The sequence below is a fragment of the Gouania willdenowi genome (assembly GCF_900634775.1).
Source record: "Gouania willdenowi chromosome 24 unlocalized genomic scaffold, fGouWil2.1 scaffold_320_arrow_ctg1, whole genome shotgun sequence".
NCBI lineage: Eukaryota > Metazoa > Chordata > Actinopteri > Blenniiformes > Gobiesocidae > Gouania > Gouania willdenowi.
In genome coordinates, this window is record NW_021144848.1 from 3,290,402 (window position 1) to 3,307,240 (window position 16,839).

At 41.5% G+C, this 16,839-nt stretch overlaps 1 protein-coding gene across 5 annotated transcripts in view; it reads right to left on the reverse strand.

Annotated features, from left to right (window-relative positions):
• The window catches only part of col12a1b (collagen, type XII, alpha 1b), a 66,482-nt gene that overhangs the window by 24,813 nt on the left and 24,830 nt on the right, over nt 1-16,839 (reverse strand). For all 5 annotated transcript variants that reach the window (XM_028440516.1, XM_028440519.1, XM_028440518.1 and 2 more), the window contains 8 exons: nt 16,009-16,278; nt 11,650-11,919; nt 7,172-7,364; nt 5,332-5,456; nt 2,844-2,993; nt 2,058-2,177; nt 1,255-1,419; nt 1,020-1,166 (listed from right to left, as the gene is read on the reverse strand). In XM_028440516.1, coding sequence (XP_028296317.1) covers nt 1,020-1,166; nt 1,255-1,419; nt 2,058-2,177; nt 2,844-2,993; nt 5,332-5,456; nt 7,172-7,364; nt 11,650-11,919; nt 16,009-16,278 — 1,440 coding nt within the window. The remainder of the gene's footprint in view (nt 1-1,019; nt 1,167-1,254; nt 1,420-2,057; nt 2,178-2,843; nt 2,994-5,331; nt 5,457-7,171; nt 7,365-11,649; nt 11,920-16,008; nt 16,279-16,839) is intronic.

Sequence of the window (16,839 nt, forward strand, 5' to 3'; positions counted from 1 at the left end):
CTAACTAATTTTACAACTTAATTTCAGCTCCTATTGTTTGTTTTTGCGCTGTTCCATTTGTCTTCTCCGATACCAAACCATAACAATCAAGCTAACTTAAGCACGTAGCCCATTGTTTTATGACACATCACGACATAGTGTTCATGGGAAATGTAGGATTAGTACAACCAGCAGTGTTGCCAGATATACGTTTTTCCGTTTTTTCATTTTGGTTTTGGAAACAAAAATCAAATAATGAGTGTTTTTATTTCATTTTTCATGTTGTTGTTACATAATGAAAAACGAATGAACGAATGATACACGGATTAGGCTCCCTGGGAGACGAGCTCTTGGTCTTCATTTTCTACGGGAACTCTTTTTTTTTTTCTTATTTATACATTGCATTGGACTGCTAGTGAACGCTAACATGACGCACGAAAAACACTCCTCCGCCCCTCCCATCCCCGATCACACACATTATATGTTAATCAATGGGTCCCATTGAAGGGGTACAGGCAGGGATTTGATTGGAACAGAACGGCTACTCTGGACCTTTTTAATGTTTTTGAACTCAATAAATTAAAAATAAAAATATTTAAAAATATTTAATAAAATGCTCATGGAGCTTAACTTGGGCTACACAAATTCCTGACGGGGCTTTTGCGCCCCCTAGCCCCGGTGTAGCGCCGTCCCTGGTGTGAATAGGTTGAAATGCGTGTCTCGAACTTTGTAGATACTAAGCTAACCCAAACATGGAATGGTGGCTTCATGCTAAGCTAACCAAAATAGTGGAACTGGTGGCTACATGCTAAGCTAACCAAAATAGTGGGACTGGTGGCTACATGCTAAGCTAACCAATTGTGGGACTGATGGTTATATACTAAGCTAATTCAAACATGGACAGGTGGCTATATACTAAGCTAGCGGAAACGTGGACTGGTAGCTACAAGCTAAGCTAACCAAACTCGTGGGACTAGTTTCTAACTGTTGATAGTTTCTTTCTCATTTATAAAGTTGATAATCAGGATAATACGACATACCGGATCCTTTGACGCTGTTGCACAGATTGACCGTGAGGTCGTCGACGATGCTGATCAGGAACTTGAAGTCGTTGACATTGTACATGTGAATCTCGTCGGGGTCGGTGGCGATTGAGCGCAGCTCGTTCTCGTCTGCGTTCTTCACACCTGAGGAGATTAAAAGATGTGAAGACTCAAAGATGCATCACAGAGTGCATTAGCATCCTTTTCCTGTGCGCTAGCTATCTAAACCCACCGATGGCGTAGAGCTCAATGCCGCTGTCTCTCAGTCTCTGAGAGTTCAGAACAACCTCGTCCTGAGACTTTCCGTCAGTGATCAGGATGCCAATCTTACGTGAGTCGGCTCTCATTCCCATGCTGGGTTGGAAGTTGTTGTCGAGGATGTGGTTCAGAGCCATTCCTGTGGAAACACACACATCATTAGATCACTATATTATCAGCAACACCATGAAGAAGCTGTTATTACGTTTTATTTTTATTCTCAGAAAATCTTAAAAAGGGGAAACTTTTTCACCCCTTTTTACCCATTTCCTTTGGCCATTTTGCAACTTCCTTTGGCCAATTTTTGCCCTTTTTCAAATAGTTCTGACACTTTTTTCAGACTTTAGCTCCTTTTGCCAAAATATATCCTCTTCTTTTTGTCCTTTCTTATTTTTTCTCCACTTTTCATCCAAATAAGCTAACTTTTGCTGAATAAATACCACTTGTTTCCTTTTTTCCTTACACTTTGCCTTTGTTTGCCACATTTTTCCCATTTAAGCTCCCCTTTGCCATTGCATACCACCTGGTTCCTCTTTATTTACCCATTTTTTGTCCACTCTTGACTGCTTTTAGCCCCTTTTAGTCACTTTTCACTCTTTTCTTGCCACTTTTGGACCATTTTTGGCCACCCGCTAACATGTCTGCCTCCACTTTCTCGTCATAAAAAAACTTAGCGGACCGGGCCACTTTGGGACAAGGGCCCACCGTGATGATGCCCGGTATGCCAGATGTCCACCCCTGGTCCTACCATCATGTTTAATATGCTATATCACACACCTGTGTTGGTGTTTCCTCCTTTGTACGGCAGGTTAGACACGGCCTTCAGCAGAGACTCTTTAGTCGAGTGGGCGTTCAGCTGCCATTCAGTCTTTGGATCTCCACTGTACTGAGACAGACCTGCAATTATAATAATTATTAATATTACAAATGTCTGTAACAATAAAATATTTAACAGAATTAAATATTTGATTATTGAAACCCATAATCAACTAAAGGAAAGTTATCAAGTGAAACCTTAATTAAAGCCTTAATATCGCTACACTTAGAGAAAACCTTTGAGGTGCCTAAAAACTGAGAAATAGACTTTGAATAACACTTCCTGACATCAAGTTAATCAATTTTCCTTTGATTCTATTTTAAATTCCTTCATTTTTCCTTTAAATTCATTTAATTTACCTTCAAATTCTGTCATTTTCCGTTCAAATCTAAAATAATTCAGTTCAAATAAATTCATTTTTTCTTTAAATTCATTTAATTTACCCTGAAGTTCTTCTAATTTTCCTTCAAACGTACAAAATGTTTCCTCAAATTTATCAAATTTTTAAAAAATCTATTGAATTTTTCTTGAAATTGCTTAGTTTTTCCTTCACATTCATTCAATTTCACTTAGAATTCATTTATTTTTCCTTCAAACCCTTTAAACTTTCACAATTATACAGATTCTGTCTATTTTCATTGAAATTCCTTCATTTTCTTCATTTTTCCTTTAAATTAATTTAATTTACCTTTAAATTCTGCCAATATATAACACACTTGCTCGTGCTTTAGTCACTAACGGTTTACCGATCTGCACTCTGTCCGGTCGGATGTCGAACACGCTGACCATGCGGCCGATGAAGTTGCGAATGGTTTTGAAGTTGATACGTCCGATGCTCCAGGAGCCGTCGACCAGCACTACGATGTCGGCCTTAGCCGAGCTTTTACACTGAGTGTCTGTGGGGGGGAAACGCCCGGTTAGCGAAAAACGCCCACCACGCTAAATGTGAACAGGTTAGCATCAAACAGGTTAGCATCAAATCCAGGAAATCAACGCTTTGAAACGTAAGAAAGAGTGAGAGGAAACAGAGGAAACAGGAGGTACAACATCAGCCTTTATACAGAACCAATAGTGACATCACAACCATCATAAGAACACTGACCAATGAGGACGCTCCAACCACGCCCATCACCCGCTATAGATCACATTAATTATTCAACATAAGGCCCAACTTTGAACTTTGTTGTGACAAACATTTTTTGTCTGAACAGAAAATCTGTGAAAACAGAATTTGACATTTTTTTAATGCATTTTTTTTTTAATGAGAAATTTTTGGAAAATGTTTAGAAATTGTTTTTGAATCCGAGATAATTATGTGATAATTATAAGAGCAAATTTCATTTTCTGAAATATTTTTGAATTTTTTTTGCAAATTTTGTTTATTTTGTAAGTGAACTATTCTGTTGTGATGGAATTTTTTGTCGTGACACAATTTCAACGTAATAATATCTATTTTTGTTAAAATTGAACTTTATTGCCAGAATAAAAAAAACTGAATTGAGATTTTTTTAAATGTAATGAATTATTGATGTTACACACATTTTTGTGGTAAACATTTTTGCCTTAACACACATTTTTTACAAATAAGTTTGTCGTAACTAAAGTTTTTGGTTTTGACGTTTTTGTCGTAACTTTGTTGTAAGAAATCCATCATATTTTTTTGTCGTAACAAACTTTGTTCCCAATTGTAAATAAAATCAACTTATTTTCTTTGACATGTTTTAAAGTTAAGTGATCAATCATCAGGTTGGGTTTCTGTGAGATTCCTGATCTGTTTTCACTGTGATGGGCGGTGGACCGGAGCGCCCCTAGTGGTGACACACTGTATAAAAGAGTTGGGAGCAGGAAGTTCTTCTTCTGGTGGTCGTTCCCTCCAGCGCCGCAGCTTTTCAGTTTGTTCTGTTAGTTTTCTGTCAGGGAGCTCTTCAGGCTCTGACCTCTGACCTCTGACCTCAGGAATCATCGTGATTTACGACGCCTCCTGATCCCACATTCCTGCAGCGAGCGTGAACCTGTGGGACGGACAGACGGACGCTCGTCCTCGTTTTCAGGACGACCGCACAGACAGGTTTAATAAGAACACAGAAACGTGTATTTATATAAACCAGTATAAACCAGCATACCAAATGCTAGAAAGTAATGAGATATTTTTATGAGCCATTTGTTCCTTTGTTCTTATTCTTTATCTGATGTTCCCCACATTTGCTCTGGTTCACATGTATTCTGGTCTATAAGTCCCTCTGGTCTATAAGTCCCTCTGGTCTATAAGTCGCTATGGTCTATAAGTCCCTCTGGTTTTAAGTTGTTCTGGTTTTAAGTTGTTCTGGTCTATAAGTCCCTCTGGTCTATAAGTCGCTATGGTCTATAAGTCCCTCTGGTCGATAAGTCGCTCTGGTTTTAAGTTGTTCTGGTCTATAAGTCGCTCTGGTCTATAAGTCACTCTAGTCTATAAGTCGATCTGGTTTTAAGTCGTTCTGGTTTTAAGTCGCTATGGTCTATAAGTCCCTCTGGTCTATAAGTCGCTCTGGTCTATAAGTCGCTCTGGTCTATAAGTCGCTCCGGTCTATAAGTCGCTCCTGTCTATAAGTCGCTCCTGTCTATAAGTCGCTCCTGCCTATAAGTCGCTCCTGTCTATAAGTCGCTCCGGTCTATAAGTCGCTCTAGTCTATAAGTCACTGTGGTCTATAAGTCGCTCTGGTCTATAAGTCGCTCTGGTCTATAAGTCGCTGTGGTCTATAAGTCGCTCCGGTCTATAAGTCGCTCCTGTCTATAAGTCGCTCCTGTCTATAAGTCGCTCCTGTCTATAAGTCGCTCCTGTCTATAAGTCGCTCCTGTCTATAAGTCGCTCTAGTCTATAAGTCACTGTGGTCTATAAGTCGCTGTGGTCTATAAGTCACTGTGGCCTATAAGTCGCTGTGGTCTATAAGTCACTGTGGTCTATAAGTCGCTGTGGTCTATAAGTCACTGTGGTCTATAAGTCGCTCCTGTCTATAAGTCGCTCCTGTCTATAAGTCGCTCCGGTCTATAAGTCGCTCCTGTCTATAAGTCGCTCCTGTCTATAAGTCGCTCCGGTCTATAAGTCGCTCTAGTCTCTAAGTCGCTCTAGTCTCTAAGTCGCTCTAGTCTCTAAGTCGCTCTAGTCTATAAGTCACTGTGGTCTATAAGTCGCTGTGGTCTATAAGTCGCTCTGGTTTATATGTCGATCTGGTCTCTTTTTGCTGTGAAGGCGTTTACCAGACGGAGCGATGGCCGGAGTGTCCGGGTCCTCGGTGAGCGTGGTCTTCTCCTCTCCAGCCAGAGGTAAACTTTGACCTCCCTCAAACATCCCAAAGACGGAGACAGAGTACTCAGTTCCGGCCCTGGTACCAGAAAACACACAAAACACACATTGAATAACAAACACAGAGCAGAGCTTCATCAGAAGGATCCGTTTTAAACTAATCCATCCCTCCAGGACCTCACAACCTTTATTGGGACCATCCTAGAGCAGCTTCAAGGAATCCTTTTATTTGAGGCTCATTTTATTAACAATTGTGTCGTCATTTGCAGGAAGTTTATGAGAGTTTACAATGATCACAGATGTAAGATCTAACGTCTCATGGCTTTCTTTCATCTGTTGAAGCTTCAAACACATTCCAACACATAGAAAGAGTTGTTATGGATAAACAAACCACTGCAGATAAATGAGAAAACCACTCTGAGCTGCCCATGATGTAGACAAACCATCAGACTGGGATTGTGGGGAAAATGCAGAAATAGTTTTTTTGCAAAAAAAAGTAAATTTCCCTTCAAATTCATTCAATTTCCTTCCAAATTCTTTGAATTTTTCTTCAAACTTACTAAATTTTTTATTTAATTTATTTAATTTTACTTCAAATTAATTCAGTTTCTCTTTAAATTCATTAAATTTTCCTTTAAATTCATTCAATTTGCTTTTAAATTCATTAAATTTTCCTTTTTAATTCTGTAAACTTTGCTCTCAGTTCTTAAAATTTTCCTTCAAACTTACACATTTTCCTTTGAATCGATTTAGTTTTACTTCAGATTCATCTCCTAAATTATTTAAATTGTCTTTCAAATGTACAAAATGTTCCTTTAATTTAATGACATTTTCCTTCAATTTCTTTCATTTTTCTTCAAATTCTATACATTTTCCTTTAAACTTACAAAATGTATTTCAAATTCTTTCATTTTTTCCTTCTTTTAAAGAAATTCGATTGTCATTCAAATTTCTTCATTTTTCCATTAAATTTATTTAATTTACCTTCAAATTCAGTCAGTTTTCCCTCCAATTTCTTCATTGTTTAAAATTCCTTCATTTGTCCTTTAAATTTATTTTATTTCACCTTCAAACTTACAAAATTTTATTTCAAATTAATTACATTTCCCTATAAATTCTTAAAATTTTCCTTTATATTCCCAAAATACCCATTCAAATTCCTACAATTCTTCTTAAAGGTACAATATGTCAGATTTGCAGGCATTTTCTGCACCACTAGGTGGCACATTACTGCGTAAAACCGACGCACCATATCTGGTCCTGACCACTGAATGTACAGGTGACAATATTCTCTGCTACACCCCACAAATGTTTTGGGCGGGCCCAAGCAGTTGTTTGTTAGCTGTAAATCTCACGGTAGCACATCGTTTATCTGTTTGATGGATGTTTGTTACCAGAGATGTCCTAGTTCAGGGACGGCTCTGCTGTAAACAGGCTTATATTCACCCTACAGGTGGAAAATAGGTATTACAGGTTGGCCGGGCCGGCAATATTTGTTAATGTACAATTAGTCTAAAAAAAGAAAAAAAATCACATATGGCACGACAGCTAAGGCTCACATTTTCATTTTAGGTATTTAAGACATTTTTTTTTCAAAAATTCGACATATTGTACCTTTAAAGTCATGGATTAATGAAAAAAATGCAAAGAAAAACTCCCAGAAATAAAAAAAACCTTAAAATCCCTGCGATCTATACTGACTTTGCTGGTTGATCAGTGCAGGAGTTTAAATTGCTGTCCATATTTTCTAATCGTCCTTGAACGCGAGTAGTTTATTTTAATGGTTCTGCTGACCTGAGCTCCTCCAGAACCACGGTGTTGTCGTAGGGCCCGACCAGCAGCTCTCCCAGGTCCACATCACTCTCTCTGGGGTGGAAGGTGACTTTATATCCCTGGACGTTCCCTGGAGCTGGATCCCAGGAAACCCTGAAACTGTTCTTAGTGGATTCAGAGGTCTGCAGGTTCCTGGGAGATTTGTATGGAGACACTGGAACACAAACACGCTACACGTCACAAACACGCTACACGTCACTCAGACAGTTTACCTCACGCTTCACGTCACGCACACGCTTCCCCAATTCACGCCCACTCTTCACGTCACGCACACGCTTCATATCAACCAAACGCTTCATGTCAAGCATGCACTTCAAGACCTCATGCACACGCTTCACGTCACGCTTATGCTTCACGTCACGCACATGCTTCATGTCACTTCACGCTTCACGTCTCACACACGTTCCACTTCACACACATGCTTTACGTCACCTCACGCTTCACGTCACGAACACGCATCGCCTCACGCACACGCTTCACGTCACCTCACGCTTCACTTCACGCACATGCTTCACAAACACGCATTGCCTCACGCACACGCTTCACGTCACCCACACACCTTACATCATGCAAGCTTCACGTCACGCACACACGTCATGTTTCACTTCAGCACACGTTTCATGTCACCTAACACTTCACTTCACACACACGCTTCATGTCACCTCACGCTGTATGTCATGCACACGCTTCACGTTACACACAAGCTTCACTTCACGCACATGCTTCAGAAACGCACATTGCCTCACGCACACGCTTCACGTTGTCACGTTGGGGTTTTATTTTGGAGGGCAGGCAGGAGATCTTGGACTCCCTTCCAGCAGCTTTCTCCTGCTGATTGGCCTCCAGCTGCAATTGATTAAACTGCTGAGTATAGATGTGGAGGCTTTGGTTCACTTCAGTGCTGGGACATTACTTTTGCTGTGACTATGGTTCTCGGTTTTGCTTTTTGTTGTTTTCTGATTACCTCTGCCTCCCTGGACTGACCATGCCTATGAGAACAATAAATCTTGGTATGATGCACCTGAGCTCCGCCTCCGTCCCTGCATTTTGGTCTGCACCCACACATGCCCATGACAAAATGTCCCAGCCAACAACAGACCCAGCGGGACCCTCGGTGGAGGATTTTTTTATTTTTCAGCAAGTTGGAGGAGCTCCTGGCCGAGCTGGAGCCCCTGCTCTCCAGACTGAGGGAGACCAACTGTCCCCAGGAGAGAGTTGTCACTCTGATGGGAGTTTGTGTGGCCATTCGTCTTCGACCTGCTCTGGAGAGAGTTCCCGTCGTGGCGAAGACTTTGGAGAACGCTAAGAAGCAGATCAGGAGATTGCTGGGTTCTCCCTATACTCCACTACCAGAGATGTCCTCAGCACACAACTCTCAGGTGCAGTCCAGTTCCCAGCCCGAGTCTCCTAGCATTCAGGCTAGCGTTCCTGTGTCTCCTAGCTCCCAGGCTAGCATTCCTGAGTCCCCTAGCTCCCAGGTTAGCGTTCCTGAGTCCCCTAGCTCCCAGGCTAGCGTTCCTGAGTCCCCTAGCTCCCAGGCTAGCGTTCCGGAGTCCCCTAGCGTTCAGGCCAGCGCTCCTGAGTCCCCTAGCTCCCAGGCCAGCGCTCCTGAGTCCCCTAGCTCCCAGGCCAGCGCTCCTGAGTCCCCTAGCTCCCAGGCCAGCGCTCCTGAGTCCCCTAGCTCCCAGGCCAGCGCTCCTGAGTCCCCTAGCTCCCAGGCTAGCGTTCCTGATTTCCCTAGCTCCCAGGCTAGCGTTCCTGATTTCCCTAGCTCCCAGGCTAGCGTTCCTGATTTCCCTAGCTCCCAGGCAGGCGTTCCTGAGTCCCCTAGCTCCCAGGCTAGCGTTCCTGAGTCCCCCCGCACTTGGCCGCCAACGTCGCCGCCAGTGCCGGCTCTCCGCACCAGGCCGCCAACGTCGTCGCCAGTCCTGGCTCCCCGCACCAGGCCGCCAACTCCCAGCTTTCCTGAGCTCTCTTCGCCCGGCCTGCCGGAGGTCTTCCCGTCTGCCTCGTCGGCTCCGCCTCATGGGAGGCCGCCGGACTCCTGGTCCCCTGCTGCACCGGCTCCGCCTCATGAGAGGCCGCCGGAACTGTTTTGCTTTTTGTTGTTTTCTGATTACCTCTGCCTCCCTGGACTGACCATGCCTATGAGAACAATAAATCTTGGTATGATGCACCTGAGCTCCGCCTGAGCTCTGCACCCACACATGCCCATGACACATGTGACCCACACACTTCACGTCACGCACACGTTTCACGTCATGCACACGCATCGCCTCACGCTTCACGTCACCCACACGCTTCACTTCTCCCACACGCTTCATGTCACCTCACGCAACACGTCACGCACACTCTTCATGTCAACCAAACGCTTCATGTCAAGCATGTATTTCACTAACTCACGCACACGCTTCACGTCACACACACGCTTTACAACAAGCACACGCTTCACGTCAACCAAACGCTTCACGTCACGCACACACGTCACCTCACGCACACGTTTCATGTCACACACTCTTTTTGTCAAGCACACGTCACTTCATGCTTCACATCATGCACACCTCACGATTTCACGTAACGCACACGCTTCACGTCACAGACACGCTTCACGTCACTTCACGTCATACACACACTTCACATCATGCACACGCATTGCTTCACGCACAGGTTTCACGTCACCTCACGCTTCACGTCACGCACACGCCTTACATCATGCACGCGCTTCACGTCACGCACACACATCACCTCACTCACATCACCTCATGCTTCATGTCATGCACACGCTTTACGCCACGTTTACGCTTCACGTCATGCACACGCTTCACGTCACCCACACACCTTACATCATGCAAGCTTCACGTCACGCACACACGTCACCTTATGCTTCTCGTCATGCACACGCTTCCTGTCATGCATACGCTTCACATCAAGGACACGTTTCACGTCATGCACACGTCGCTTCACACACACGCCTAACATCATGCACACGCTTCACGTCACGCACACGCTTCACGTCAAGCACACGCCTCACATTACGCATGCGCTTCATGTCCTGTACACACTTCACGTCATGCACACGCTTCACCACGTCACGCTTCACTTCAGAGACGCGGCGCGAGCATTATGCCAGTGTGTCGTTAGTCCATAGAACACAAAATCTGCTGAGTGTTAGTACAGCGTGATGACTCAGCAGATCAGAAAGGCTCTGGTACATGTCCTGCTCTGTGTGTGTTTCCAGGTTTGTTTGATGAATTAAACTCTCATTGGTGAGTGTGAATGGGTGAATCAGCTAATTTTTAAAGTGAATACTTTAGTTTCCATTCACTATGTTAGCATGTTACTATGTTAGCATGTTAGCATGTTACCATGATGGGATCTGAGAGAAGCCCATCGCTAAATCTTTAGCTCCTCCCACCAACAAGCAGGAAACTTCATCACTAATAATATAAATATAAAATACATACAGCAGCAGGTAAACTGTTTATGTATAATTACTGTAAATATTGATTATAAACTACACATGTATAAATCTAGAGCTGAGCACTGCTAGCCCCAGCCTCATCAACAATCACTAAATCCTGAAATACCAGTAGAAACCGACACAAACCAATATAAGAGTATAATCATTATGAAACCAATATAAACTAGTATAAACAACTATAACCAGTATAAATCAGAATAAACTAGTATAAACCATACAACCAGTATAAACCAATACAAACCTGTATGAACCAATATATCAGTAGAAACCAGTAGAAATTGGCACAAACCAATATAACAAGCATAAACCAGAAAAACAGTATAACCAATATAACCAGTAGAAAACAATATATACCAGTAGAAACCAGCACAAACCATTATAACAAGCATAAACCGGTAAAACAGTATAACCACAATAGCACAACCAGTATAACTATTATAAAACCAATATAAACCAGTACAAACATTATAAACCAGCATAAATCACTATAACCAGTATAACTAGTACATAAACCAGTATAAACCAGTGTGTTTAACTTTATCAACAGGTCCAGCTTCACTGCTGTTCTGTTCAAACTGGTGTCTGTGTTAACTGATGACCAGCTCAGTCACTAGTTAACATGATCACCATCTGCTTTAGAACACCACTGGAGTCACTGCAGCAGTTCCAACTAGTCAGTACTAACTAGTCACTACTCAATGACAGGAGTGAAGAGTCTGATGGTTTGGATGAAGTGGTCTGAGCACAGGAGGCGGAGCCTGTGCAGCATTGGGAGCTGTGCAATGGGAGGAGTTTGTGCAGTGGGAGGAGCCTGTGCAGTAGGGAGATACTGTGCAGTGGGAGGAGTTTGTGCAGAGGGGGCAGCCTGTGGTGCAGTGGGAGGAGCCTGTGCAGTAGGGGGAGACTGTGAAGTGGGAGGAGGAGCCTGTGCAGAGCGTTAAATGATGGACCAACGTACGTGTGGTTCCTACTCCTTGCCTTGCTTTTCCTTCCCCGCGTCTGTAGATGGGCGCCACGGTGATGGCGTACGTAGTGGAGGGCTGGAGACGTTTGAGGACAGTGCTGCTGAGCGACGCAGGCACCTTCAGGACCACCTCTCTGGCCCCGCCCCCTTTGGGAACGTACTTCAGCCGGTAGTGGAGGACCTTCCCCGGGGCCGGGGACCACGTGACCCTCATGGAGCGCTCCGTCTCCTCAGATACAGCCAGGCTTTTGGCCACAGCTGAAGCTGGAACGCAAAGAAAGGAACGTCATATTTCATAGCCGTTTGCTAACATGCTAACGCTAACATTAGCCCACCTGTTTTACAGTGAAAAAATGAGGAAATATGTGATATTTATTCTTTATTTTGTACAAAAACAATATTGTTGATTGGGCAAGGATGTCTGCAGCTGGAAAGAGCAGTATTACATTAGCTCAGGGGTTCTCAACCTTGGGGTCAGGACCCATTTGGGGTCGCTAGACACTGGTAGGGTCACCAGATGCCTTCAAGAAGCTAGGAATATTGCTTATTTTTACTCTTTTTCTGCAACCATACCAAACTCACCATATTTAAACTTATTTTCAGCTTGTATTTTTGATTCTTTTAATGTATTTTTGCTATATTACTCCCATTTCTGACACTTCTACATATTACATTTCAATGACTTTTCAGCACATTTTTTCCACTTGAAGACGTGTTCAGCACTAATGAACCATTTCCACCACTTTTACACCTAATGTCACATATGTTGACCCATTATTGTCTCTTTTAACCTTTTTTCATCAGATTTCATGCTTGTTTTTGCCAGTTTAACCACATTCAGCATTTGTCATGTCCATTATTTGCCAGTTTAAACTAACTATAACAGTGCCCCTCAGAAGTATGTATTCATATAGTGGGAGGAGCTTAAGTAGAGTTGTGAGTTATTGTCAAATGAGTATGTGTTTGAAGGTTGGATGTACAAAGAGGTGTACATACTCTGTAGTGTTATAAAGGGTTTATTTGTGGGTGCAAAATTAAAATAGTGTGTGTGATTTATCTGGTTTAATTCTATGAGACATGAACATGATAAATGTGTTTGTTTTATACTCATTTTTAAAGTTTTTCAAACTACGCAAAACAAAACGTAGAGGTCCAAACTACATGAGTGAGTAAGTAAATCAAAGTATTATCTGTAATTTGGCGTCTTTTTTTTTTTTTTTTTAAATCATTTTTTACCTTTGAAACGAGTGGTCAGAGCTTAACTTCCATGTGCGGCACCACCGAGAATTTGCAGTTTTCCAGATGGAGTATTGAACGGGTTGAGTTCAATACCGACTCTAGTGAAACAGCGCGTTATTGAACAATTACACGGACAGTTACATGGTTTAAACAATGGGAAACTTGCCTGTAAAAGACTCACCACTATCTGACCTGTGTCCATAGATCTGAGAGACCTGCTGGGTTCAACATCTCACTGATGTATTCTGGACCAAACCCATTCACACATTTATAACCAGCAGCAGAACTTTACAGTCTCCTCTGAGGCTGACTGGGAGCCAGTGTAAAGACTTTAAAACTGGACTAATGTGTTCTGACCTCTTTGTTCTGGTTCAGACCTGAGCTGCAGCGTTCTGAACCAGCTGTAGATGTTTGATGAAGACCATTACAATAGTCCAGTCTGCTGGAGATAAAAGCATGGACCAGTTTCTCCTGATCTTTCTGAGTCATTAAACCTTTCACTCTGGAGATGTTCTTTAGGTGGTAGAAGATGTTTTTGTGATAGATTTGATCTGATGCTAAATGTAAGATCTGAGTCAATCAGAACACCAAGGTTTTTGACTTGGTCTTTATCTTCTAAAGATCCAGACTCAGATACTTGCTGACAGCAGTCCTCTTTTCATTGTTACCAAAGACAATCACCTCCATCTTGTCATGGTTTAGTTGAAGGAAGTTTTCACTCATCCATCAGTTTACTTTTTCTAAACAGTCACACAACACCTCAATGGGACCATAGTCATCTGGGTTCAGTGATAGATATAGTTGTGTGTCATCTGCGTAGATCTGATAATCAACCTTACAGTTGTGTAAAATGTGTCCTAAAGGAAGCATATAAAGGCTAAACAGAAGAGGTCCAAGAACAGATCCCTGAGGAACCCCACAGGACATTGGTAATCTGTCAGATTCAAAGTTTACAATGTTTACAAAATAACTTTGATCCTCCAAGTATGACTTAAACCATTACTTTAACATTTAGTCCAACCCATGTTTACAATCTGTGCAACAAAATTGTATGATCTACAGTGTCAAATGTAGACTTAGATCCAATAGAATGAGAACAGATACTTTTCCTGAATCAGTGTTCAACCTTATGTCATTGATCACTTTGATCAGAGCAGTTTCAGTGCTGTGATGAGAACCAAAACCTGACTGAAATTTATCAAATATTTTGTTGAATGTTAAGAATTGACTCAGTTGGTTGAAGACCACCTTCTCAATGATCTTGGCCATGAATGGAAGGTTCTGATTGGTCTATAGTTAGCCAGTATAGAGGCATCCAGTGTTCTCTTTTTTAACAGAGGTTTAACAGCAGCTACTTTCAGGGATGTTGGTACGGTGCCTGATTGGAATGATCAGTTAATTATCTGATACTAATCAGTGATAAATGACTTTACAACAGTTTTAAAGAAGTTTGACGGTTTTGTGTCAAAGCAACACGTTGATGGATTCATCTGCTGAACAGTTTCCTCTATTGTTTTTGGGTTCACTGTAATAAACTCTAACATTGTAGTTGACTCATCCCTCAGTGGTTGAAGCTGTTCAAGCTTTTTGTGATTTTGCTGGTTTGTTCTGATGTTTGACCTTATTGATTGTATTTTTTCATTGAAATATACAGTAAATTCATTGCATTTTAACAATTTTCTGTGGTTTTTAAAATCTCATTTCACCACCTCTTCCACCATTTTTGGTCACTTTTAACCCATTAGATTTCTGATTAAAACAAGGATTTCCATCTTTAAGATGACTATATACTATGGCCCAAATAAAACCAAACTTCCTGGATAACAGTGGATATTATTCAGGTCTCAGGAACCTTTATTTTGAGGGTCGTGAGCTGAAAATGTTTAGAACCACTGCAATAGCTGAGCGTTGACTGTGTGCGTGTGCGTGTGTGTGTGCGTGGGCTGTTAAACACAGAGCGTGACACTTCCTGCTGTCAGCACACGGGTGTTCCACTGTAAGAATCTGGACCACGTCCCCTCACTGGGAACCAAAACGCCGGCTCACGCTGTTCCTCTGGAGCTCTAATCACGGCGCGTTCTTCGCCAAACGCTCGCAGAACATTGAAGGAATGTGTTTGTTTGTAAAGTTCACGAGTTGAAGTCTGACCTCACAAGACCCGACAAGCTTCCCCCGTAGCCGCGCACTTTAACCAAACCTGCTTCGTCACACCACTGTTTCTTTTCTTTATTAAACGTGTTGATCATTATCAGAAAAGCGTAATAACTATAAACAAACACAAATGACAGAATTGACAAATCGTGTATCTTTTATTGTAAAGGACTTTTTTATCGTAAAAAACTTCTTGTGGTGAGGTTGGAGACCACACACACATTTTTTGGGATTGTCCTAAATTAAAAAAATTCTGGGAGAAAATTAGGGTTGAAATTTTAAATTTTGCACACTTACATTGAAAGTTGTCATTTGAGTGTTAGTTAAATAAACCAAACTTATTTAGAATACTGGTGTTGGTGGCTAAGAAGATGATTACAGTGTCTTAGTTGAAACCATTGCCCCCTACAGCAGGTCAATGGAAGTGAGACTCATAAAAGTGTACACAATGGAAAAAATAACAGCAAAATAAGTCCATTTGACGATGGACTTATTCAAGGAAAGGTGGAACTTGGCTCGTACCTATTTTGTACTGACATAAATGTGTTGGATCTACCAAACCAATGCTTGATTCTTGTATAAGTGCGTTGATCATACTTCATCATTACAATTATGATTATTATAAGGTTTTTATGTTGCCACATATTTTGCTATTGCTTAAATGACCGTCTGCCGAAGAGTTTGTTGTTTTGTTTATTTGTTAAAATGGTACTTTATAAATGTTGTGACATGAGTGATGATGATTTGTAAAGGTTGAAATATAAATAAACACTTTTGTAAAAAAAAAAAAAAAAACTTCTTCATAGCAAAAGGACATTGTTGTTCTAATGAACTTTTATCATAAAGGACTTTTTTTTATTGTAAATTATCTTTTTATTGTGATGAACATTTTTATTTTGTAAGGACATTTTTCCGGTACCGCGACGGTGTCTTTTCTCAACTGTCCGTCTGTGCGTTTCTTACCGTCAGTGGTTTCCTGTCCTGTGATTGGCTCGCTGACTGTGTGTTCGTACGCCGACGTCACCGACACCTGGTAGAGCGTCTCTGGTCGCAGGTTGTCCAACACCGTGTTCGTAAAGCGTCCGGGCACCAACTTCTCTCCGAGCTCGTCGGAAAACTGCGACTTCCATCGGACGCGGTACATTTTAACGTTGCCGGGCGCCGCCGTCCAGGACACAGAAAAACTGCGATCGCTCACATCACTGGTGACGAGATCCCGAGGAGGTCCGACCTCTGGAAGAAATCAAAGACGATGCAGGTGAGGACCTCATAAAGGACGTATGAAACAAACAATTAATAAATACCTTTTATTTCGCAAGGAATACAAGTTTCTTAAAAATGTATTTCTTCGTCAACTGGAACGACCCAATAAAAATGATGTCGTTTGGAAGAAATATGAAGCACAACAAATGCAAAACTAAAAATTTCAGATTAAAAATTATTGATTTCAAAATAAAAGAGAACATTGTGATCTGTCCTCCGGGTTAAAGTAATATTAAAAAACTAAAAGCAGAATATTAGTCAAATATTTTAACATTTTAAGTTCAACAAAATACAAAATAAAATGGTAATAATATTCTAATAAAATGAATAACATGTTTTTTTTAGCCACGGTTTTCAAAATAAAAGCCCTCTTCGAAATAAAAACTTTAAGGGTGTAACAAATTAAATAAAAATAAAACTCTCAAAGAACCATAATGCACTTTTTTAGATTAAAAATCAATGATTTCGAATAAATAAAGATTTATACATAAAATGTTGATACGTCGCTGGCCATATGGTTTTTTGTGTGTC